The sequence below is a fragment of the Erpetoichthys calabaricus genome, chromosome 17 (assembly GCF_900747795.2).
Source record: "Erpetoichthys calabaricus chromosome 17, fErpCal1.3, whole genome shotgun sequence".
Taxonomy (NCBI): domain Eukaryota; kingdom Metazoa; phylum Chordata; class Cladistia; order Polypteriformes; family Polypteridae; genus Erpetoichthys; species Erpetoichthys calabaricus.
This window is the reverse complement of record NC_041410.2, coordinates 33,386,077-33,413,210: the sequence shown is the minus strand read 5'-3', so window position 1 is coordinate 33,413,210 and position 27,134 is coordinate 33,386,077. Positions and strand designations below refer to the sequence as shown.

The following is a 27,134-nucleotide window of genomic DNA, read 5'->3' as shown; positions in this document are numbered from 1 at the left end:
ATTCTCTTGCACACACACCCATCTCCCCAACTTTTGGTTCAGACTTTTCTCCTGTTAAGATTATGAATATTTCTACCCTTTCATCCACTTTTTCAGTAGAAACTGGTTATGGGGATCAGAATAGATGGTTGCAGTGGGTTCTCTATTCAGCTAAGCAAGTTAATCGTTCTCATTGTTATGCGTGCGCTGCAGCCCGTCCCCATTTAGCTACAGTCCCTTTCCCATTATCTAACATTTCTGACCCCGTGGGGTTGCCCTGCCTTCTGTACTTATTCACTACTTCCAAGAAACCCCTCTCTGGTTCAAAGTGTTCTAATCTATCTATTCTTTTTCCCCCCACCCGTCACATGGATACCCCTATGTTTCAAACTCACGAAGGAAATTATACATGTTTCAAATCTTATGGAACGACATGGGTAGGAGAATTACCATTTTCTTTCTGTTCTCAAACTTTTCAGGTTAACTTTTCTCTGAACACCGTTCTGTCTTCCTTTCTTCTCTCCCAAACCACTCCTAGATCAGATATTTGGTGGATGTGCAGTAGGTCCAAATTATTTGCCACCCTTCCCCCTAATTGGTCTGGTACCTGTGCTCCAATCCAATTAGTTATGCCTTTTAGACTTCTATCCTTACCTCCCTCTCACTCCCCATATTATTCCACACCTCCTTTTTATTTCCGACATACCCGCTCCCTTTTCCATATGCCTACTAATATCTCCTTACATGGCCCTGGAGTATACATAGATGCTATTGGAGTCCCTAGGGGTGTCCCAGACAGATTTAAAGCTAGGGATCAAGTTGCTGCCGGTTTTGAATCTATCATACCCCAAATTACTATTAATAAGAATGTAGACTGGATAAATTACCTTTATTATAACCAACAACGTTTCCTTAACTTCACCAAAGACGCTATTGAAGGCATACATGAACAGCTTGATCGTACTTCTCTGATGACTTGGCAAAATCTTCTAGCCTTGGACATGTTACTTGCGGAAAAGGGAGGTGTCTGTGCTATGTTTGGTGATGCTTGTTGTACATATATTCCAAATAATACCGCGCCAGATGGATCAATAACTCGTGCATTGGCAGGCCTCACTGCTCTCTCTAAAGAACTTTCCACTAATTCTGGCATTACAAATCCCTGGGATCAGTGGTTTGCATCCTCCTTCGGATCCTGGGGACAATGGATAAGATCTGTTCTCATTTCTTTGGTTGTGGCATTTTGCCTCCTCCTCCTGTTTGGTTGTTGTATTATCCCTTTGTTTCGCTATATAATATCTAAGTACTTTACCGCCTCTATGGAAAGGGCATATATGCTACATGAGGAGCGCATGTCTCGTATAGCTTCTTCCAATTTCTCCTCCCCATCCCCTTTTTCCCCCCCTTCCCCTTCATCAACCATTTCAAGATAGAATTATATTGCCCACATCATTTTGTTCAAAAAGGGAGGAGTGTAAAAACATAAAATAATGTAATTGAACAAAATGTATGTGTGTACAGAAAATAGGACAGAATGATGAAACTTGTTTGTGGTTTGCGTACGTGACAAGAAGTATGTATACTTTCTGGAAGTTTTCTTTTGATGATGTGTGTGACAAGAAAATATACCTTTAGGGTAATGACTTTACAAAATTGGAAAAGTACAATGAGTCAGGACGCTATTTTTATTTCTTACGTGGTCAACGATCAGGAGATTAGAAAGGTATAAAAGAGCAAGGACATCTGCGCTCGAGGCAGATGAAGTGCGGTGTCCTAGGACTGTGTTTCTCTGACATTTTACCTTTGCCTGGTATGTATCAATAAAAGGTTTTGACTAATTTTAATTTTCTTCTCTGTCTTCAGTCACAAAAGTGTCCACATACATTATATAGTTTATGCCTACATTTTGTCATTTGCTACTAGAATATATAAAACGTGTCTGTTTTAACAATGTGTTTACACAGATTACTGTAGAAATGCAACACATATGAAATGCGTGTGTTCCAAATAATAATCTATTATTTCTACTCTAAAACTCCACTTCACTCCCAGATAATCAATCAAGGCATGAGCTGGGAAAAGCTCGTTTACGTTCTAAGTTGTTGGGGGGATGGAATAGCCGGCTGCTGGCAGCTTGTCTTTATCAGTAGATTTAGATGACAAAAGACGCTGGCGGAGAGGTGAGAACAGTTTTAAGAAGCGATTTAAGGTGGGCCGGATCTACGAGTTTTTTCGTAGGCTCTGGTAATTGTAGTGTTAAACACAAAGCATTTACACACAAGACTAACAATGTTTTTCTTTTTTACATGTTGATGTGGTACTGTGAGTCATTTTAATATACAGTTTTTACTCGCATATTACTACAACTTCTGAAGTAATTTGTCTACTTGCAGTTACACATGAGTGTAGTACTAACTTTCACTGGGTACTACTGATACTCTACAAAAGCTAGTAGCGTTATGTTTTTTGACTTTTGGTATCCACTTTGACATCCCTTGGTTGTATCTTGGATTATTCAAAGTGTGTAAAGGGGGAAAAAAAAATCTTCCAGGTGCTTACAGCAATATTTATGTCATAACTTAATGGTCAATATATTAATGTGTATACAGTAAGCAAGTTGTTGACTTGGAATGTTATTGTGTTAAAAATGGTGCAACTCTTTCACACGTCCAGACTTTGTATACAGTGATCCCTCGCTATATCGCGCTTCGCGGCTTCACTCTATCGCGGATTTTATATGTAAGCATATTTAAATATATATCGCGGATTTTTTGCTGGTTCACGGATTTCTGCGGACAATGGGTCTTTTAATTTCTGGTACATGCTTCCTCAGTTGGTTTGCCCAGTTGATTTCATACAAGGGACGCTATTGGCAGATGGCTGAGAAGCTACCCAGCTTACATTTCTCTCTCTCTCTCGCACGCTGACTTTTTCTGATCCTGACGTAGGGGGTGTGAGCAGGAGGGCTGTTCGCACACCTAGACGATACGGACGCTCGTCTAAAAATGCTGAAAGATTATCTTCACGTTGGCTACCTTCTGTGCAGCTGCTTCGTGAAGTGACATGCTGCACGGTGCTTCGCATACTTAAAAGCACGAAGGGTACGTATTGTTTTTTTTTATCTGTCTCTCTCTCTCTCTGCTCCTGACGGAGGGGGTGTGAGCTGCCGCCTTCAACAGCTTTGTGCCGCAGTGCTTCGCATACTTAAAAGCCAAACAGCCCTATTGATTTGTTTGCTCCTTTGAATAGAAAGATATGTTTGCATTCTTTTAATTGTGAGACTGAACTGTCATCTCTGTCTTGTCATGGAGCACAGTTTAAACTTTTGAAAAAGAGACAAATGTTTGTTTGCAGTGTTTGAATAACGTTCCTGTCTCTCTACAACCTCCTGTGTTTCTGCGCAAATCTGTGACCCAAGCATGGCAATATAAAAATAACCATATAAACATATGGTTTCTACTTCGCGGATTTCCTTATTTCACGGGTGGCTCTGGAACGCAACCCCCACGATGGAGGAGGGATTACTGTATGTGATTTTCTGTGTACAAGTTTGTTTTCTTCTATTTTTTTGTTTATACTCTATATCAGGGGTCGCCATGTCCGGTCCTGGAGGACCACCGAGGCTGCAGGTTTTCATTCTAACCCTTTTTTTTAAAATGAGTGCCCCGTTTGTGCTGCTAATGAACTTCTTGTAAATTCATTTTAATTAAATTGCTTTTTTAAGATTTGTTCCTTTGAACTGCTTCATTTCTTTCCTTAAATGGCACCCAAAAAGAAATGAAATGTGAAGAGAGAGAGCCAACAAAAGACCATCTAAGTGAGGGCCTCAAACCCCCACCAATTTCACTCAAACCTTAATGAGGCGGCAATTCTTGTCGTTAATTAAACTTGTTCTTTAATTTCGTGGCTTTGTTGCTGCTCTCCTGGTGCATTAGCAGACATTTCTGAAATTGCTGATTTTCTCTTTCTAAGAGCAGAGTTAAAATGTTTTGGGGACCTGAGCAGATTGACATTCCTGTGATCTTCATCTTTCTTTATTTTCAGATATTGTATGATGGACATCAGTTGTTTTGGCTCATTTTGTATCTCATTGTTTGGCTGCTAATTAAGGAAAAAAACAATTAGGGGGTCTAAGTCTTCAAGAACAAGTCAAATAAAATTAGTTCAAAAGAAGTTAATTAGCAGCAAAAACAGATCACTCATTAAGAAAAGGGTTTGAATGAAAACCTGCAGCCAAAGAGGTCCTCTAGAACCGGACCTGGCGACCCCCCCTATCATGGTCTAAATGGGAAATATCATTTATTGAACTGGTTTTTAATGCCATTAATTGGGTTAGGGGCTCTCTTTGGGCTGGGGACCTTTACAGGGACCTGATTATCCTGCTGTCGGGGAATACTGGGGAACTTGAGTTTCACAAGTATGTCAATGGTAATCCTTCAAGCAAACAAAAGGCCATTCAACACAAACACTTCATTAGATGACGATTTCGCCACGTTTTAATAAACTGGATACACTGTGAAACCCAACTACTGTTGCATGTGCAGTATTTGGTCACACAGGAATACCTGCTTCAGCAAGACATTGTGAAAGGGTGCGCTGGCTTTCAAGTTTGAAGTGCCAGGAATGGGGGAAAAGTACAATACGACAAACAGAATGACTCACTCTTCAGCACTATTGTGAGTACCAGAAAATACCAGGACACCTCATTTTCAGATGAACTTGAAATGACAAGACAACTCTCATTCTACAGGTCAAACGATGCCAGTGCACACGTGAGGCCACCATCATGAACAGGACCAACAGTGTCAGGCAGACGTCTAAGGAGCTATCCATCTAGGCAATAGCTGGAAGCCCCAGGACAAACAAAAAGATCACAAGCAGCACTAGAGTCAGTCTGCAGCAGGACTTGCACAGCAACGACAAAGAAGAGGATCCTCCTCTCAGAAGGACAATGACTGTCAAGAATACAGGGAGGACTAATTTTATCAGCTGATATACGAAGATGCACTCAAGACCCCCAGGATCACTCACAATACCGGAGGAACGCGGCGCAATCCCTACGACGACTCCACCGCAACATATAAATTACTCTCCACAGGTACTCTACCAGTATCAACCTCACCTCACTCGAGTCGCTTCGCTTTGTCTATTCTGACGTCTTACCTGCGTCCTGGTTTCCATGTGCAGGACTTCTCGTCAATTTATTTCACATATTGGACTTAACAGGCCTTTTCCTGTGACGGAGGATTTGTGTTTTGTTTTGCTTCTACCGACGAGCGACATCTGGGAACGAAACTCTCAGCATGAAAACGGAGCCGAGCGAGTAGTGTAATGGCGCCACTTGCTGGTCGGAAGCCGAAAGCACATGCCGGCCGGCACGATTCATTGTAGAAATGAGACTGTTGGTATAGTTTAGATCAGGGGTGTCGAACTCCGGGCCTGGAGGGCCGCAGTGGCTGCAGGTTTTCATTCTAACCCTTTTCCTAATCAGTGACCAGTTTTCACTGCTAATTAAGTCATTTGCCATTTGTTTTAATAGCCCTGTTTTTAAGGATTCAGTGCTCTGACTTGATTCCTTTCTTTATTAAATCACAGACAAACAGAAATAAGATGTGAAACGAGCCAACAGATGACCAGCCAAATTGGATCTTCAAACTCCAACCAATTTCACTCCAACCACTTTCTTAATGAGAAGCTGATTCTTGCTGTTAATTAAACTTGTTCTTTAATTCCATGGCTTGTTGCTGCTCTCATTCTGCCACAGCAGACATTTCCAAAATTGTTGATTTTCTGTTTTTTCTAAGAAAACCGTCAAAATGTTTTGGTGATCTGAGGGATCAGTCTTACTGAGAACTTCACCTTTCTTTATTTTCAGATATTGTGGATAGCTGGTCGTGTGGGCATCTCGTTTTGTGTCTCATTATTGTTTTGCTGCTAATTAAGGAAAAAGAAACAACAAAGGGGCTGAGTCAAGTTAATTAAAATTAAGGCAAAAGAAGTTAATTAGCAGCAAAAAACTGGGCACTAATGAAGAAGATGGTTAGAATGAAAACCTGCAGCCACTTCAGCCCTGCAGGGCTGGAGTTCAACACCTGTGGTTTAGATAGATAGATAAATAGATAGATAGATAGTTAGATAGATAGATAGATAGATAGATAGATAGATAGATAGATAGATAGATAGGCCAGGGGTCTCCAACCATTTTCCCCTGAGAGCTACTTTTACAAAATGTAAATGGCCGAGAGCTACTTATGTTTTCTAACGTTTATCCTCATAGCTTATTTCAACCCAAACAAACTGAATAAGCTTGTTTTGCCTGAATATTTACAACATGTTGGTGTTCACAACTCACATTTTGCTTTAAAACAAAAAATATTTAGTTCACCAGCAAGTGCATTTGGTATGTCTGTATGCATTTTCTAATGTATTTCACACTATTGCATTAAAACATGAATGCTGTCAAAGCAAAACAATGCAATTACAAATACACAGATATTACTTATTCATTTGTCATTTTGTTCCATGTCACTGCTTCACTTCACAAGACAATTCACATGTCCAGTTGCATGTGTGATGTGTTTTTTTAGTTAGTGAGATGACTGGCACTGCATGGAATCAACAAGAGAGGCAGGTGTATGGTGGAGTGCAGCCACTTAAGTTCACTCTTCTGGAGTCATTTAAATGTTCATCTGTCAGTCTTGTTCTGAACTGTGATTTCATGACATTCATGTCAGAAAAGGCAGACTCACCGAGGTATGTAGACCCAAACAAAGCAGACATTTTCAGAGCTGCTTGGTGAAGATTCTTAGTTATTTAGCTCTACTATGCTCCAGAAATGCTGAGTATGCTGTTGAGACTTTAACTGCACATTATTTTTAAGGTTTACTATTATATAATATATAAAATCAAATGTCTGTCTGACTGTATGTCTGTCCATTTTTCATGAGAGAACTATTTAACGGATTTAGATCAGGTTTTTTCTATAATTTGCTTGTACATTCTGGTTGATTTTGCGACTCCTCTCATTTTGCTTTGTATCATAGTTTATTTGTGGGAATCCAAAAGAGACAAGCGGGCCGAAGGGAGGGGCCTTCCTCACTCACTCGCCAGCTTTAGGACGTGTTCCTTAACTCCGCTTAGCTAGCGAATAAGAGAATAATTGAATTCAACTTTGATTGATATTTAAAATAAAGTGTTACTTAGGTCTTGATGAGTCTGAGTCCAGATATTCCCTTAAGTGTATGCCACATTGAAAAGATAGATTGCAATTCAGATTGTGGATCATGATATGAAGTTTAGGAAAGATCACCACCCCTAATTTGACGAATCAAGTTTTCAAATTTATGTAGGATTCATTAACCCATTGGCGAACTACCGGTAGCTCGCAAGCGATGTGTTGGAGATTCCTGGTTTAGGGGAATTGACAGGGCCAAATCAGTCTCAGTCAGTGTGGAGAATGGGTTGGAGCATTATGTATAGGCCTACTATAGGTGCATCTCAATAAATTAGAATAGCATAAAAAAATTAATTTATTTCATTAATTCAATTCAAAAAGTGAAACTCGTATATTATATAGATTCATTACACAGAGTGATATTTCAAGCGTTTATTTCTTTTCATTTTGCTGATTATGGCTTATAGCTAATGAAAACCCAAAATTCAGTATCTCAGAAATTTAGAATATTGTGATAAGGTTCAATATTGTAGACTCATGGTGTCACACTCCACTCTGCTAATTAACCCAAAACACCTGTAAAGGTGTCCTAAGCCTTTAAATGGTCTCTCAGACTGGTTCAGTAGGCCACACAATCAAGCGGTGGTCATTGCTAAAGAAGCTAGCTGTTCACAGAGTGCAGTATCCAAGCATATTAATGGAAAGTTAAGTGGAAGGAAAAAATGTGGCAGAAAAAGGTGCACAAGGAACAGGATAACCGCAGCCTTGAAAGGATTGTGAAGCACAAGGCATTCAAGAATTTGGGGGAGATTCACAAGGAGTGGACTGCGGCTGGAGTCAGTGCTTCAAGAGCCACCACACACAGACGTATCTGGAACATGGGCTACAACTGTCGCATTCCTTGTGTCGAGCCACTCCTGAACCAGAGTCAACGTCAGAAGCATCTAACCTGGGCTAAGGAGAAAATGGACTGGACTGTTGCTCAGTGGTCCAAAGTCCTCTTTTCAGATGAAAGTAAATTTTGCATTTCATTTGGAAATCAAGGTCCCAGAGTTTGGAGGAAGAGTGGAGAGGCACAGAATCCAAGTTGCTTGAGGTCCACTGTGAAGTTTCCACAGTCAGTGATGATTTGGAGAGTCATGTCATCTGCTGGTGTTGCTCCACTGTGTTTTATCAAGTCCAAAGTCAGTGCAGCAATCTACCAGGAAATTTTAGAGCACTTCATGCTTCCCTTTGCTGACAAGCTTTATGGAGATGCTGATTTCATTTTCCAGTAGGACTTGGCACCTGCCCACACTGCCAAAAGTACTAATACCTGGTTTAATGACCATGGTATCATTGTCCTTGATTGGCCAGCAAACTCACCTGACCTAAAGGTATTGTCAAGAGGAAGATGCGAAACAAGACCCAACAATGCAGACGAGCTGAAGGCTGCTATCAAAGCATCCTGGGCTTCCGTAACACCTCAGCAGTGCCACAGGCTGATCACCTCCATGTCATGTTACAAAAGGAGCCCAGACCAAGTATTGAGTGTGTACATACTTTAAGTAGGCCAACATTTTTGTATTAAAATCTTTTTTTTATTTTGATTTTCTGAATTTTGAGTTTTCATTACCTGTAGGCCATAATCATCAAAATGAAAAAGAAATAAACTCTTGAAATATATCACTCTGTGTGTAATGAATCTATATAATATATGAATTTCACTTTTTGAATTGAATTACTGAAATAAATCTTAAACTGATTTACTGAAAACTTTCCAATTATATTCTAATTCATTGAGATGCACCTGTATACATTTATGTTTTCACGGGACAGTGTCTCATTTCCACATATAAGAGGCGCCAGGGTCCATTAATATGCAATTGCAGTTGCTGTTTTAACACTAACTTTTTTTCTCATGATCTCTAACAGTGTTACACCACACGTAATATTTACAATTAAACCGAACGCAAGAAACAATCAAAGAAAAATAAAAAGGGTTACAGCAGCATACTGTACTGTTAGTTTGTACAGACCAATGGCCTGCATTCAGAGATATTTGAGTAAGCTGGATGGATTGCTTGCTGTTGCGCTGACATACCCAAGATTTTTTGATTGGTGAATTGTAGGCAATGCCAAATGTTGGGTGTTAGTTTTGTATAGAAATTCAATCAATTATAACTTTTCCCCTAAAAACTATTTTTCATGTCACCACTAAGTGATCATATACAGTATGAGATATTACAATCAATTTCTCCATCTTTAGAAATGTTTTTGGTCTTCTTTTCACTTTGTGCGTGAGTAAAGGTAAGTGTTTGAGGGACTGAAAATTGAATTGTCTTCCGATTTTGCAGTGTGGTGGGGACATAGCGCAGCAAGAGTACTGTACTGTTATGAGTGACTCTCAGTCACAGGCCTGAGCCCCCATTTCCTCACTGGCAAGTGCCCACCCCTCATGGACTAATGGCACTCTGTCACACGCCAATAGCATGCATTTTGTTGCACAGCACTGGCCCGCCTCAACAGAACAATAGTCCGCCCCTAGAATGATGAATCTTTGAAAACTTCTGGCAAGTCGAATGCATGATTTTCTTAGGCTAGCTGATTATACTCTAAGACCTAGCCATTTTTTTTCATATAGCTTAAACGATAAAGAAGCTTGTCAATCAAAGCTTTCTCTTGTAAATATGTTAGGTTATAAGTTTTGGTTTTATTGCGTGTTCAGTTTTTTTCTTTTGTTTTTCCAGTATGTTGAAATACAAATGTAGCTCTACAGACCGAGTAAACACTTCCAGTGGGTGATGGCCTTACTGTTGCAACCTTAACTGAAGTGTCCCTAGAGCCCCCAGTGAAAAAACATGTCAAACATGCAATTCATTAGAGCAACAGTGGTACTGGTATTCTGTTTATACATTTATAAAGTTGTAAAGAAATATCACATTTTAATAACTTGTGCAATTACACAATCTGGTGTTTGTTTATAATTCCTGAAATGTAAGTTGATGAAGTACAGGGGTAAGTAATCTTTTAAAATTTATATAAATATGGGGATATAGTGATGTAGCTAGGAGTCTAAAAGTGGAAGGCAACAGCACTAGTCACCATCAGTCATGTTGTAATTGTCAATCAGTTAATTATCTTTTTGTTCCGTGTTTACATGTGACAATAAATTTGAACTTGAAAACTGATGATGTAATAAATGTGTATTTTAATGCTCATATAAAATATAATCTTATGTGTTGTATCTATTATTATTTGTTAATTTGCTAATCTATCCATCCATTTTCCAAACCCTAATAGTGTATTTTTTTAGTAAATTCATATAACATAGTTACACAATTCTTGTCAAACAGCACAATAATTATTACAAAATATATATATTTTTTGAATGGCAGGGAAAATACTTCTGCAGTTGTCTCTAAACTAAATGACATGCTGCCCTTAAAGTAGGTTGTTTCCTTTGTGCATATTATTTATAGATTTATATTTAATTTTATGTACATTTACATTTACCTATTTGGCTGATGCCTTTACCCAAGGCGACTTACAACGTTTGAGATACAATTGGTTACATTTCTTTTGTTTTTCCAATTGGAGCACAGGCAGGTGAAGTGACTTGCTCACAGTCACATAGTGTCAGTAGTGGGATTTGAACCTCAGGGGTTTTTTAAGTCCAAAGCCTAAACCACTATGCCACACTGCCTGCCGTATGTACGTAAGTATATGCCTGTATATTCACCAAAATCTAGCCCAGAAAAGCTCAAAAATTACTAATGTAATATTTTTTTACCACAAATTTCTGTTCTGGAAAAACTTACTCATGATATGAACTGAATCAAAACCCTCATCAAAACTGCAAACTGCAACAAACGAGGTATCATCGTTAAAAGGCCAGCAAAGCAGTGTACATACAATTCCAATTCACTTCTTTTATTTGAGATATTCCTAATAGTCAAGCAAGCAATTTTTGATGTGTAACTTATTTAAAATTAGCACTTAAACTTTGGGCTTAAGCCATCACAACAGAACAGGTGTCATCTTTTCCAGAAGGAGTACCTATGACCCATATACCTATACCTTTCTATCCTATAAATCTGAGATAACATTTCCATGGTTAGTCTTACCTGGACTGTTGTGTGGCACAGGCAGAGCTTCAGAGAAGAATACCTCGTTAATTCTATTCCTCAGCTTGACATGTAACTCTTTAAAGTTTGACTGCAGAACTAATAGCCTGCCCTTACTTGTGTAATTTACTCCAGCATAGACAATGATATCTAGATCCACCACTCAAGACCCTTGTCATCCTACCAGGGAATTACCTAATCTGTAGACCCAGAAGACAATACACTGTACAAGACTTTCTGCTCGTGGAGCAAGCCTGCATTTCAATACCCCTACAGACTGAGTCCACCTCTTTACCTCTTTTTGTGGACATGTTTTGATGTGACCCATTGATTCCTCATACCTGCCTACCATACCCAAGTTATCAGAGTACCTCTCCAACTCTGTAAGGTCCAAACAGTTAGATGTTTCCAATTCTGTGCTTGATGCCGCAGGACAGACTGCAAACATCTGACTGTGTCCCACCCTATCTCTACCTCAACTCTAGAAGGACTGACATGTGCAAGTCACCCTAAAAAAAGGTTGAGCATCAAACAGAATTTGCATTATGTGACAACAATATCCAAATATTAATTTATCAGCTCCCTTTACATTAATATGTAAATTATTTAAATTACATTATTTAAAAAATAAATATCGATTTGAATAAACTGTTGTTATTGACTCCTGCTATTTTTTTCACCCCTCGACTGCCTGTGCTTTTATTTGTAACTAGCTAACATGGCTGAAATACCCGGCGTTGCCCGGGAGGAAAATAAAATGTTGTTTTTTTTTTTAATTGTTTGAGAAAATTTTCATTTAAAAAAAATCACAACTTTAAAAATAAAAATAAATTAACAGAAAATGAAGACTCACTAATGTGCTTGTCTTGCAGTCTTATATGTAAGTTATCATCCAGTTGACGCTCGGAACCGGTTAAGTCTATTTAATTTCAAAAGCAACAGGGGCGCGGTGTTGGTCAAACATAAAGAATGAAGGCAGTCACCTCCAGTTCGCCCTCTGGTGGTCATTCCAAGTCTCAACTGGATGATAACATGCATACAAGACGAGATTCAGAGGCATTGCAGTCTGTAGCTTCACTCTGTTGGACAAGATCGCAAGATCACCCCCCACCCTACCCAAGGGTTAGGGTTGATTTCACCCTACAGTATTCTCAGTCGACCAATGAGAAACATGCGTACCAAGTTTCATGAAAATCGCTCCAGCCGAGTCGTTCGGAAGTGATGCTGGAACATGTACACAACACACACATACACTGACTTTATATATATACGAGGGGGGACCCAAAAATAACCGGAAATAAATAAATTCCGGTTATTTTTGGGTCCCCCCTCGTATATATATATAACTTCTCTCCTGATTACCTACCTAGGGGACAGTTTTCCCAACATGATGTCCCTTTTTGCTCCTTTATTTTCAAACCCAACGCTGTCAGTTACCCTGTATTTAAAAAATACGTCATTACTTAAAATTGAAATCAAGTTCTTGTATTTCTTTTAATTCATGAATCTATTCCAACTCCCTTATTACGGTTCAAAATTGCCATTCCCCCATTAGCTTTATTACGAGATCTATTCATGATGTCTCGCTCATTGGACAAAATATATTTTTTTCTCTAACTGTCTGCCTATCGTCGGTTAGCAGCCATACCCGTAAAAAGCTGAAGAAGTTCAACGCAGACATCGAGGTACATCCTAGCAATCCTTCACAACAAGGGTTAATTACAGCCCCGGCTCTCCACTTTTCTCACGTTAATATCTGAGAGTTAAACTGCCGTGTTACCCCCTAATTGTTACATAATCTCGCGGGCGCCAGCCGGGAACATGCTGCGGTTATACCTAATGTGAAGGGTGAGCTCATTTTATTTGAAGTCTCTGGTATCCGCCGTTAGTTGGTCTCTGGGCTGCGCACTAATGTGCTTTAGTTTTGTCAGACAGTATACCAAAAAAAGGTTTTGTATGCAGGTATTTTAAATTAATCAACCGTACACCATAAACCCATATGCAAATACATCGAAGTGCGTGTGCTGTCGTTGTCGTACGTCCAAATAAATAAAATAACATTTTCAAATACGCTTAATCTAATTCAGGGTTGCAGACGAATGGAGCCTATTCCTGCAGCATTGGCCCTGGATAAATGCAGCATGAAATCAGTGTCACTTTGGTCATCTCACATTTTTACAAAGCTGTACTGGAATTAGTTTTTTTTTTGTTTGTTTTGTGCATAGAAATCTAATTTAAACATCCACAGCTCAAGCCACGGTAATAGCTACACGTTTAAACAACTTACCATTCATTAAATAATTCATAATTCGAGAATTACATATTAAATTCATAAAACATTACCTGTCCCTTGTCTCTGCTCTATTAGGGGACTCTTAATATTTTTGGAAATTTCTCGTTTTGCTTTGTCTCTATGTGGGACACACTAAGACATCATTTCATCCCTTTACTCAAAACCGCCTAAAGAAACTGAGGGTCATCACATGCACATACTCCCTCCAACTTGGTAAAGTTAGAAGTCTACAAGTAAAGTATACACACATTTCTTTGCAACCTGTCCCTCCATTAATTTTCCACTTCCAGTGCAGTTCAAATGGGCCCCCACCCAGACTAAACCAACCACATCCCCTAGAAGAATACAGTGTACAGTAATATATATTACCAAAATCATAGTTTGTTACTAACATAACTAGTTACATTTTCTGGTTATTGGGTTAGATTGAACAATCTTGTAAATTGATTTGTTTGAGCAACAAATGGAGAATGGACTAACATTAACAAACTGACCTTTCTCTGAGAAAAATGGGTGACTATCACTTTCTCCTCTCTCTCCTTCAAACTTTTCTTGACTTTCTTTTCTTTTGTGGCACTTGGATTTTGGCTTTGAAATTTCAAGATAAGCAAAACGAATATACATCTAAAGTTGGCTTTCAATTGTGTGGTTTGCCATTCTGTCGTTCAAGTTCGTTAGAACTGGGCTGATCCATTTTGTTAAAAGAGAGGGGGTACATAAAATTACAGATGGCCTGGATGGATATGTTTGGCCAAAAAAGAAGACAATACCAAAACCGTTATTTTCCAAAGTGTAAATAAAACTTGATACAATTATTTTCCAAAAATTCTGAGGGCCCCTGCCAGTCTGAGGTCCTTGGAATCATTCTAAATTTCCTGTCCTTTTTTATTGCTAGTAAGTACTAGTATTTGTAGTGGTAGTACTGTCGTGTGTAGACAGTACATAGAAATTCTCACTTGCATGTCTGAACAACATGCAAAACATCACCACTCACATTATTCTTATTTTGGACTTTACAATCACACAGTATACTGTAAATATACATTGCATAATCAGTCAAAGCATTGGTCCAATACAGGGGGGCACATACAAGTCTAGCACATTTAGCACAAGCCTGGAATGAACCCAGAATAGGGTGTCAGCCAAGACATGTTATCATTATTTTTTAACAAATTAATGTTGTTGCAAAGACAAAGCTGATGTCATTCTTTTTTCTGGTTGCAAAATTTTTTCTTTATTTGTTCTGTTTTTTTTATTCATGCTTTAGCATTATATCATAGCATTATATATTAGCATTATATCAACATAGTCCCATATAACTCTAAACACAGCCCCCACCCAAATTTAAACAGCATATATATATACACATTTACCAGGCAAGTGAGGATTTCACACATGAATATGGAATCATCTTTCTGCTGTTACAGAACATTGTATGATGAAAAGAGAAGTGAGAGCAGGAGTGGACTTCCTGGTTGAGTTGCTGAAAGCACGAGGAAAGGCAGATGAGCACAAAGTGGAGTGTTTTGGCAAGAAATTAATGGCCATACTCTGTAGGAGGTATACTAACCACTGGTACCCTGCCAACCCGAGTCGGGGCCAGGCATTCAGGTAAGAGGCTATATGAGTTACCAGACAAGGAAAAAAAGATATTATTTTTGGCTTTGCTGTTGGAATAAAAACAGTTACATTAACAGATGTGAAAATAAATTTGTTTCCAAATGTACCTTGCTTCCCATTGATTGATCACACTGGTTCTCAACTTTCCACAATTGTTGCAAATGACTTATTGTTCAGTTTTAAATGTGTGAAACAGTGGTGGAGCTCAAAGATCTGAATCCGAGACACTTATGTATTAACTTAATCTGGTACAGCAATTAGAGCTGCACGGCTCCAGCAGCATGCGTTCAATTCCAAGGGCATTTCCTTTAAGCACTTAAGTTTCATCTCCCAAACCTCCCAAACAGGTGTGACTGGCTAATACGCCAAATGGATAATCCATAAGATGGACCAGCATCCCCATTCAGGGTTGGTGTGTGTATCAGGAACAGCAGCCTCACTTATAGCATTGTCATGGGGATAACAAGAGAGGATGACCACCTAAAAAATATCAGGCTATTGACTGGTGACCATGTTGTCAGCCTCATTTAAACATGATTTATATGAATCAATAAACTTAAAAAATTGTGACAAGAACTGCCACAGTAAATCAGCTAACAGCCACGTACACCAGAATACTATAACATTGTAGCTTATGAAGGGATAGTCAACCAATGACCCAAGTGAATTCCACTTTTATCTGCAAAAATAAGATGAAATGTCAGCAACAAGGTAAAGAATGCAAACACTTTATGGCTGAAAAAGACATTGGCTTGTGTGATGATGGGAGAGCCGTGATATAGTTAAAGAAAAAGAAAAAAAATGAATACATGAATCCTTTTTACTGAGTTTTAACAGCATAGGGTTGTGATGGTCTTGTAGTGTTGCGGCATATATGTGACACAATTTGGTGGCACACAATGACTCCCTTGATTTGAGGAATATCAAAAAATGTCCTTCATTGCAGCATCATACACATCTAGCAAATGGGCTTTTGCAGAAGGACATCAGTGACACAGCAGTGAATTTATCATAAAGCAATGGCCTCCCCATTTGCCGGATCTCAGTTAATTTAAAGATCTGTGGGATGAAATTAAACAAGATCAACAATGAGGCTGAATGGACCTTTACTGCAGGTTTGACACTTACCTGTAGATAGATAGATAGATAGATAGATAGATAGATAGATAGATAGATAGATAGATAGATAGGATAGAACTTGAAATCAAGAAATATAGAAATATTATAAAAAACAATAGAAAATCTCCACAAAAACACACAAGAATCTTAAAAAAGAAGTAGACAACTTCTCACCTGGCTCCAGATAAGAGAGCAGTCAGAATTAGGTAAAATAAAAGTGTATTATGGTAGGCATGAAGGAGCCCCTTTAGCGTTTGACACACTTATGATGTATAATTCTTTTGCTGAAAGTCTGCAGTGTTAGTATGTCATAGAGAAAATGTGTAACATTGTTCATAATAGCCATCAGTTTTGTCTTCATCCCCTCCTTCACTAATATGTCCAGTGGGTTGAGAGTGAGTCCCATAACCAAGCCTGCCTTCTTAATCAGTTTGTTCATCTGCTGGGTCTCTCTCAATGTGCTATTTCCAGTCCAGAAAACCACACGATATAAAACGGCACTGACCATCACAGAGTTGACTGTAAAGGATGTCACTAACCACATTAAATGAATGCAATCTCCTAAGAAAAAAGAGCTGTAGTTCCTCAGTCTTACTAGACTAGTCCAGCATGTCACTGATGTGGACACCCAAGGACTTGTAGCTGCACCACATCCTCATCCACTCCCTTAATGGTGCAGTGAAAATCAATAACCAGTTTCTTGGTTTTGCTGATGCTGAGTTGCAGACAATTCTTAAAGATCTCACCTGACTCCTATAATTTGTTTCATCCCATTTGTCAATGCATCTCATAAGTGCAGAATGACCTAGGAATTTCTGCAGGGGACAAATTTGAGCTGCCCTGAGGATGAATGGACAACTAACATGTTTTTCATTTGGAGTACCCAATAGAATGGCCACTGTAATACAAGTATTATCTAAACTTAATATGCTTCTTCAATAGTTTGCTCCTTTACAGTACAGAATCTTTTCTTTTACCATTGATGAAAATGTGGTTTAAAAACATATATGGTACATACTGTACTTCCATCTGTTATCTAATTAAAGGGCCTCAGGGAGCTAGACCCTGACCTGAAAGCAATGGTTGCAAGACAACCAGGAGCCAATCCTGGATTAGATGCTAATCTATCACAGGACACACGTTATCTGGGGTTGTTGGACAGATGCATAACACCTTCACCTTTTTTGCTTATCACACATCTAAACAGGGTCTGGTGTTATCATTCACCTTTAGAACACATCCACTTTATTTGATGTTTGCTTGTAGACAATTCAGATGCCTCCCTTGAGTTGCTCTCTCTCCAATCCACTGTTTCCTTTCTAAAGGAGTATTCTGATCAGCAGCAATCAATCATGCGATGAGTCGGTACTGCAAGCTTTCCAGGAAAGTGAGTTGGATCCAATGGAACTGGGCCTGCCCAGGGAGCTCATACTCTGGATTGACCCTTTTGAGGTCTCTGCCCGGTAAGTTTCTTTTTAAACATAGTTCTGACCACACTTTGTAGCATTTTCTTTACAAATTAGTTCTGTTATGGGGTCACACTAATTGCTAATTTTCTATGCAAGTTGAAATATAAAATCCTCATTAACCTTCTCTTCAGTTTAATTTTACTTTTCTTAATAAACACTTGCATGAAAGTCCATTAAATAATGACTTTTCATCCTGAAATCCAGATGTTAATTTATTTAGTTTTTAATTTGTGGCAAGTAGAAATTGAAATGAACACATAATCGAGAGCCTCAGCAAGAATGTGATTTTCGTTTTGTAAAAGCCAGCAGAATGTCTTCTAACTCAGCATTAATTTCATAGTTAAACTTACAAAAATGATATGTTTCTCTCTCCTGTGCTATTTTCTATTTCAGCCATGCAGTTACAATTTTTTGATAGCTTCATCCGTTACAGACCCCACTGCTCATTTATGGTGTCAGTAGGGTGGAGGTGTCAGTTTCAATTCTTTATGGCAATTGGATTCTGATGGCAGTTATACAGAATCTGGAAGAAGTTCTTCTGGATGAACGCATATTACTAGAACATTAGAAAAATTTAGAAGAGAATAGGCTATTCAGCCCAACAAAGCTCACCAGTCCTATCCAAATAAATGTTTTGAAGGTCTCTAAATTCCTAATGTCTACCACACTACTTGGTACTTGGTTATGCCAAATGTCTATGATCCTTTGTGTTAATTAAAACTCCTAAAGTTTGTGTGAAATTTACCCTTAACAAGTTACCAACTGTGTCCCCATGTTCCTGTTGATCTCATTTTAAAGCAACAGTTTCAATCCACTTTTAAACACTTCAGTCATGTCACCTCCTAATCCCCTTTTGCTTAAACTGAAAAGGCTCAGCTCTTTTAGTCTTTCCTCATAACTTATTCCCTGGAATCAGCCCAGTTGCTCTTCTCTGGACCTTTTCTAGTGCTGCTATGTCCTTTTTGTAGCCTGGAGACCAAACTTGCACACAGTACTCCAGATGAGGCCTCACCAGTGTGTTATAAAGCTTGAGTCTAACCTCCTGTGACTTGTACTCCACACATCAAGGCGCTATATAATCTGTCATTCTGTTAGCTTTCTTAATGGCTTCTGAACACGGTCTGGAAGCCAATAGCTTAGAGTCCACTGTGACTCCTTAAACCTTCTTATAAGGAAGGGGTGGGCAGTTTCAGTCCTGGAGGGCCGCAGTGGTTGCAGGTTTTTGTTCCAACCCAGTTGCTTAATTAAAAACCAATCCTTGTCAATTATTTAATTGCATGGCTTGCTAGTGCCATGTCAGGTCATTCTCATATCCTAGATTTATTTTCCTTTCTAAGGATATCATCCAAATGATTTGAAGTCTAAAACAGATAAGTAATTCTCAGTGCTTCACTTTTTTCTCTTCACTTTCCTTCCAAGTATTTAATTAAACCAAATAGTGCGTGATAAATACACACAGGTGTAAATGAAAACAAGCTAAATGGGGAAATGCTGGTCTCTTTTGTCATTTGCATGGTGTTGCTAATTAGGAGCAATTAAAAACCAATAATACAGCTGTTTAAGACTAAAATAAGCAACAAGGGTTCAAAACCTTAACAAGCGAGACAACGAAAGTGAAGCTGAAGTATTACTTGAGCAATAAGGGCTTCTTATTAAGCAACTGGGTTGGAGCAAAAACCTGCAGCCACTGCGGCCCTACAGGACTGAATCTGCCCACCCCTGTTATAAGGTGTACTTTACATTTTCAGACCTCCTATTGTGTATTCAAACCTAATATTTTTACTTCCCACGTGTAATACTTTATGTTAACTGACATAAAATTTTATCTGCCACAAATCTGCCCAAGTCTGTATGCTGTCTGAGTCCCTCTGTAATGATTCAACTGATTAGAGATTATCTGCCAATCCACCTAGTGTGGTATCATCTGCAAACTTAACCAGCTTGTCCCTTAAATTCCTATGCAAATCATTTCTATATATTTTGAAAATAGCAGCGGCCCTAGTACTAACCCCCGAGGGATACCACTCTTTAACTTCACCCAATTCTGATAGGGTTCCTCGCCCCATAACCATCCCCTTAAATTTATTTACATCCATCCATCCAGCAGTCTGTTTTTGAACCTGCTTATTTCAGTTTCTGCGTGCTGTGCTAGAGCTTACCCCAGAATAATTGAAACCTATTCTGGTCAGGACACTAGGCCTACCATGTCACAAAATGACACATTTATGGTCACTCAGGCCCCAGTTTCAGGGTCCCCACTTAACCTAATTCTGAACATCTTTTATGTAAGAGAACGCCCTCTCATCTGTTTCTTAACATGGCCGTTTTACTAGGTAGATAACATATCTCCAGCACAACTGTCTCAATCAGATACTAAATATGTTAGTTGTAGACTCTAAAGGGAAAAAAATAAATCATTTTCTTTCGGCTGCTCCCATTAGAGGTTGCATAAGCGGATCATCTGTCTGCATATTGATTTGGCAAAATTTTAAACTGGATGCCCTTCCTGATGTAACCCTCCCCATTTACCCGGGCTTGGGACTGGCACGAAGAAACACAATGGTTTTTGCATCCCCTATGGCTGGGTTAAAAGGAAAAAAAATAAATAAAAACGAAAATCTTTCAATCGGTCTGTAAGTGAGTATGTCCAGTATAGCAGTATTAATCAGATACTACATACAGTACATTCTGTGTGTTAGCTTACTACTGCTTGGTATGCATTATTCATGTTACATCTTGCATTATGCCTCAACATACAGTATGTGTTCATGTAGGGTGAGCTTTGCATGAGTGAATGGATTGCACGTGTGTGTATCAAAGTGAACGTGAACATGGAAAAATTCAGTTGCATTAAAACTATTTGGGTGCCACTGGCAATGGGCACAGATCACAAAAATCAGTCAGCAGTCAGTAGTAATCACACCACAAATATAAATTCCGGAACTAGCCATAGTTTTTACAAAATAACATTTTTACTGCTTTGTATCCACATCTTCTTCCCTGGATAATTCTTTGGAATTAAATATACAACTCTACGAACAGCAAGTATTATACATGTTTAGGCTTCACTAATACATACATAAAGTTAAACGTATTACAATGTGAATGTGTTTGTGTACATGAATGTTACTTTCTGTAAAAGGTACTATATAAAATGAAGGCCAGCAAATCGACTACAACAAATTTTAGTTTGCTGTGTTCCTGCTCAGGTCGGGAGATAAGGGACACTACTTCACTGTTGCTCAATTTGAAATGAAGAGTGAGGAAGAACGGGAGGCCGACTCCCAGGGAGACACATCAGATTACCACTCTGCTAATTCGTCTGACCACAGCTCTGAAACATCCTCAGACAATGAGGGGGAGAAAGAAACCCCAACAGAAGGTAAGACAGAGAAGGAGACCCCCGAATCCTCCACAGATGCTGTTAGGACACCCCTTCCTCAGAGGAAAAAGCGCAAACAGGTAGGGTGCACAAATGGGTCAAATGAATTATTTACAATTGTTTGAATTATAATGCTTCTAAAAAATGATACATAACCTGATTAAAGTTAAACAGAACTGTGTATATAAGGAAGACTTTAAAATTCCAAGCAGCATTATTTGAAGTCATTGCTTTTATCCTATGCTTTTGTGGTATTATAGAAAAGCTGCAGGTTTAAGCTTCAATGCCCATCCATGATTATACATTAAGATACAATATAAGCCATGTCACAGGAATGACTTTATAATTAATATCTTTAAGCTGTAAAATTCATGATAGTTTTGGAAAATAATGAGATATCAATTTTCTAAATCACTTTAAATTTAAAGTACATCTCTAAGCATTTATGACAACTTGCCTGTGTCTTTTAATTGCTTTAATTGTCTTTCTCTCTGTAAATATTTGGTTTCAATTTATAGTAAATTATAACAGACATTCCTTTTACAGTTAGTAATGAGGAGAAAAGTACTGAACAGAAGTACTGTCAATAAAACAAGTCTAACTTATAGTGGTTATAAAAAGCATTCACTCACCCTGCCACCTTTTTAATGATATGCACTGCCTTGAAAAACTATTCGGATAACTTCTCCAATTTTACTGAATAAAGCCGATGTCACATTGCGTGATTTCCAGTCCTAGGATATGTCATACTTGCCAACTGCAGTTGCTGATCTTGTCACCAGATAGCATCAGTTTATATGACTGAAAATCACTGGGCATTTCAAATTTAGCAACTACACGCCGACCCTCCAGCACCGTCATGTTTGTCCCTTTATCTGAGATCCAAATTCATGCTGCCTGATGAAGCCGGTGCTGTACGAAGGGTTAACAGATACAACGAGTTCGTTCGTAATCTCTGCCATTCTTTTTCTTTTTTTCCATTTTGTTCTAGAACATAAAACATGAGACGTCAGACAGACAAGCTTCTCTTTTGTTTGTGAGGTCCAAGCCACACACATTCGGTATTCATCGCTGCTGCATTACATGCATTGGACTTTCGTATGAGCATTCATTGGATGTTAGCCCTTGTGCACACTGAGCCCACCCCTATGACTAAAGGTGGGTCGCAGACCAGTAGGAGTTAGTTATTGGGTATGTCACACTAGGTGACTATGGGAGCGTGCTGCCGACTGCCTCCAACTTGCTAAGATTACTGTATATAAATGAAGGCTACCACTGAAAATTGCTGGAAAAACCATCTTATGTGACACGATGTTAACAAATCATACACTGAATATTTGTTCTCTGAAAATTTTTTATTATAAAGCAGCAAAATTATTATATAATACTGCTTTATTAAAAAAAATGTTACGAAAAATTAGTAACTATTGTTTGAAGTTTTTATCCCAATTATCCCTACACTTGAATAATCTGTAGAACTCCCTTTTTCAGCAGTAATGGGTTCAATTCTTATGGATTAAGAATGCACACTCTGATTCAGGAGCAATTTTCCAGCTGATTTGCTCCAAGTAGTTCATGTTAGTGGGGGCATCTTAATTTTCCAATAGTGCCACGAATTTTTAGTTTGACCATACCAGGGCTTTGACTGGGCCAGGATAGCATATTAATTTTTTGGGTTACTTTGGCCTTGTACAGTACTTCCATACCACATGCACTTCATAATGCATAATCCACCGGGAGCTAAGCAGGCTTGGGCCTGGACAGTACTTGAATGATTACTAGATAGATTGACATGAAAGGCAATAGACAGACAGTGAGGCATGAAAGCCTAGATAGATAGAACTTGGCAGTCACAGCGAGGCATAATAGGAGACCATATAGGAAAAGCTTGGCTTGCTGCTGGAAGAGGTGTTGGTGAGACCACCAGGGAGCACTTACACTGTGGTCTGTGTGTGCATCTCATGTCCCAGTACAGCGATGTAAAAACTGGCCCTGTCCTTCAGATGAGACATAAAATCGAGGTCCTCAATCTCTCTGGTCATAAAAGATCCCTGAGAATCTTTCAATAAGAGCAGGGTGTTTTCTAAAGTCCTGTTTCATGATGTCATGGCCTCTTCCATTCTGACCCCCTAATCATGCCCTGCCTCTAACTGGCTAACTACCGTCTCCCTCATCACCTAATAGCTAATGTGTGGTGAGTGCACTTTCTATGTATCATCTATGTGTATGCTATATACTGTACAATGGCGGTGGTTGTAGTGGCTCTTCATGTGGCTGACTGCTCTGCCATGGCCTTGAGACATCTCCTTGTTTATACCATTTCAAAGTATGACCTTTTCAAAGCAGCTTCTGGATAATTAGACAGTAATTTCAACTTTCTGATAAGAAAGTGTCCACTCATCCAAACATTTGTTTCATACCCTTTTCCTTGTAGTTTACCTCTGTCTTCTCTGGAAAGCTTTTCAGTCTTCATTTTCACAGCTAATAGCTGTCCTCCAGCGTTACAATGACCCTTTAAAGCAGGGGTGCTCAATCACGGTCCTGAAGGGCAGCAATGGCTGCAGGTTTTTGCTCCAACCCAATTGCTTAATAAGAAGCACTTATTGCTCAAGTAACACTTCTGCTTCACTTTAGTTGTCTCGCTCGTTAAGATTTTGAACCCTTTTTGCTTATTTTAGCCTTAAACAGCTGTAGTCTTGGTTTTTAATTGTTCCTAATTAGCAATAACATGCAAATGAGAAGAGGCCAGCATTTCTCCATTTATCTTGTTACCATTTACACCTGTGTGTATTTATCATGCACTATTGGATTTAATTAAATACTTGGAAGGAAAGTGAAGAGAAAAAAGTGAAGGAATGAGAATTACTCCTCCATTTTAGCCTTCAAATCATTTGGATGATATTTTTACAAAGGGGAAGAAAATCTAGGATATGAGAATTACCTGACATAGCAGAGTTAAAGCACCAACAACCCATAAAATTAAATTATTGGCAAGAATTGCTTTCTAATTAAACAACCGGGTTAGAACAAAAACCTGCAGCCACTGCGCCCCTCCAGGACTGTGATTGAGGACCCCTGCTTTAAAGGAACACTCCACCCACAAATATATTTTTTATATTGCGTACCCCATGTAGTTTGTAATGATGGCTAAGACAATTTAATCTTAAATTTTCACACAGAATGGAGGTAAAGTTTCTGATAAAACAGGTGTCAATGGGGGCCAAGTCTGTACAACAGCAGAAACACCAATTTGGATGGTGCATTCCTTTAATTTTGGGATGTAAACTTGGAGCTTATATAACATAGGCAATGAATATGTAGGTAAACAACATAAAACAACATCAAAAGAGATTTGTGGTTTGAAATAAAAATACAAAAGAACATTCAGCATGGGATACGTTATTCATTAATGGGACTGGAAAATTTTGCAAGGCACCAAAACAAAATACAGCATTTAATAAGGGTGTTTTGTGACAATGAACTCAGTATTGTCATAATTATGCAACTTCAAATTAATAGTTCAGTTTTTATCTTTCCTATATCACATCTGATTAGACTCTTAATGTATCCAGTGTGAAATGTATTAAGTCCAGTAGCTGCTTAAATGAAGGCTATCTGTTCAGTTGTGCACACCGCCAGTACAGTACACTTGAAATGGTTAAACCGTCTCCGTCAAGTCACTCGGCCAATACAGCTCAAGGCTACATTAGGACAACTGAGGACTCGGAAACACCACTTGAAGGAAGGGAAAAAAAAATGTATCTCCTTCTTTATGAAGAAGTGTAAATAAAGAACAAATCAATCTGTGTAGAACTGAGCATATTACCACAGAGGGTGTCAACAAGCCTATACAAAGTAATGGAAATACAAAAAAAACTACAGGTATTGTGGGGGAATAGTAGGGAGACATCCATGAAATCTCCATCAATGACATAGGTGGCACAACATGGCTACATGAATAAATACTCCATGGATTGAGGAAATTGAAACTTGCATTTTTATTGACCTCATTCCAAAGTACTGCGACTCAACCATCTCAAACTGACTGTAATGTGCAAACTAGAAAGAAATACTGGAGAAAACCATACAACCATCAACTTACAAGACTGTAATGACAAGACAAGACATGAGATGTAAGGAAGAGATTTGTGAATCCAGAGGACTCAAAACATACAGCCACAATGGCAGAGACCTCATCCTCAATGAATACAGAGAAGTTATAAATTGCTCTTCTCTGGAGTCCTTTGTATAACTTGGATGTGGGTTTTACCAACACCCCACAGAACTGAGATATACAGCAGCTAGGTCAGACTGACAACTACAAACCTCTAGCAAATACACCGCCCCAAAACACCAAGAGAAACTGTTACTTAGGTACTTCTCCATCTATAATGCATTGCTGGACCTGTATATCAAAGTTCTAAGTTGAACAAAAGTTCAAACCTAACTCAGCAGCAGGCGGCATTAGGTATGAAAGAAACACATTTAACTCTGCGTTCTGACAAAAATGGAAACACACAGGTGGTGGAGAATGCTTTCTATAACCGCTGTATGTCCATTATGAAAGAACGCCTGGGCAGGAAACGGTAAACAATGTTTTAGTGTAGCTGATAATGTAATGATTTAATGTGAATGCTTAAGTCAGTTGATTAAATAATCACATGAAAAGCCTTGTTTATTAATCCTATAAACACACTTTCTGTTTACAGCATAAGGCTCCCTCTCTTCAGTGCATTTATCATCCTACACCGGTGTGGCTTCAGTATGGAGGGAGTGCCCCTTTATATCATACTACTGTTTACCATCTTGGAACGCCACTCATCTATTACTGTATTCCATCAGAGACTCATGGCTACACCACTCCTCAGTTCATCATCCCCCAAGTAGCTTTACAACCATATGGAGTGAGAAAAGGTTTAACTGCTAAGTAAAAATTCCAGCACCAAACATCATTTTGGAACATTGAAAACCACATGCTGACCAGACACGATAGTTGCAGAAAATTTAACAGGAAAATAACCACCAGAGTAAAATGAGCAAATCTAAACTTTGCAACTTAATTTCTTTTCAGCACTGCTTTGTTTCAACCTCCTTTGCCAGTATTATGCATAACTGCTCCAAAGGCTGGCAATTCCTTTGGCATGTACATTCAGCATCTGACTAACATTTAATTTCATGTAAATTTAGCTATTTGGATGTTCCTGTATTCCTTGGAAGGGTTGTCTTCTGTGGTTCCTTCTGCACTGTTTCAATCCAGAGTGAGACCTTGTCTTCTGTACTAATAATCCAGATATGTTATCTGACACAGTGAAATAAATGTAATTTGTAGTTCTTAACAGGAATGTTCTAAAAATAAACTGAATTCTCTTACTATAACATCACTACCTTTGTCATTAGGATTATGACTAAGAGTTAAGTAACAGAACTAGAGCTAATTAAAGAGACAATTATGTGAACTGATAATACTGCTACAAGACAACTATGTATAAACTGCATAAGCTAATAATAATTGTGCACCACTGAGCTAAAACAAGGGGAAATGACTGTTATAAAACATCAAATTTGACCCCAACAGAATGTTAAAAGCTCATACTTTTCTCCTTCTAAAAAACCTTCACAGATTAATAAGATCAGAAATTCTTCAAAACAGGTCAACATTCAAACTAGCAAGCATAGCTAATTGGTTAGTTAATAAATAGGAAGGGAATATAAACAGTAACCTGGCCTGGGCTTCTAACTAACCCTTATTGAGCTGGGAGGTAGCAAACAAAAAAGTACTACTATATAGTGTTAATTATATCATCATCATTAGCCATATCCTATTTTATCAAATAATTTATTTAGCGCTACATGAAATCTAAGATACAAACAATAATATTCTTTACCACAGTACACAAGCCAGTTGCAGAACAGGAACATAGGTAATTTAATAAACCATTAGGAACAGAAATGGATATTAAGTGAAATTTACGATACCACTGTTTGCCAAAAT

General features: G+C 38.6%; 2 protein-coding genes across 2 annotated transcripts in view; one reads left to right on the top strand and one right to left on the bottom strand.

Moving 5' to 3' along the window:
- megf8 (multiple EGF-like-domains 8) overlaps positions 1-5,353 on the bottom strand; it is a 115,638-nt gene extending 110,285 nt beyond the window's left edge. Inside the window, exon 1 of the mRNA XM_051920590.1 lies at positions 5,143-5,353. The gene's annotated coding sequence lies outside the window, so the exon portion shown is untranslated. The remainder of the gene's footprint in view (positions 1-5,142) is intronic.
- Positions 5,354-13,076: 7,723 nt separating this feature from the next.
- Positions 13,077-26,305, top strand: LOC114668148 (protein BTG4-like). Its single transcript, XM_028823778.2, has 5 exons — positions 13,077-13,107; positions 14,980-15,163; positions 17,617-17,754; positions 20,970-21,222; positions 25,852-26,305. The coding sequence occupies exons 2-5, from the start codon at positions 14,988-14,990 to the stop codon at positions 26,071-26,073; spliced, it is 789 nt and encodes a 262-aa protein (XP_028679611.2). The 5' UTR covers positions 13,077-13,107; positions 14,980-14,987; the 3' UTR covers positions 26,074-26,305.
- The last annotated feature ends 829 nt before the right edge of the window (positions 26,306-27,134 follow it).

Excerpts from the sequence above, each read along its gene's own strand:
- LOC114668148 (XM_028823778.2), top strand. The coding sequence starts at position 14,988 with ATGATGAAAAGAGAAGTGAGAGCAGGAGTGGACTTCCTGGTTGAGTTG. Across the intron at positions 17,755-20,969 it reads CCTTTTGAGGTCTCTGCCCG|GTCGGGAGATAAGGGACACT; the intron begins GTAAGTTTCTTT and ends GTTCCTGCTCAG. Across the intron at positions 21,223-25,851 it reads AGAGGAAAAAGCGCAAACAG|CATAAGGCTCCCTCTCTTCA; the intron begins GTAGGGTGCACA and ends TTCTGTTTACAG.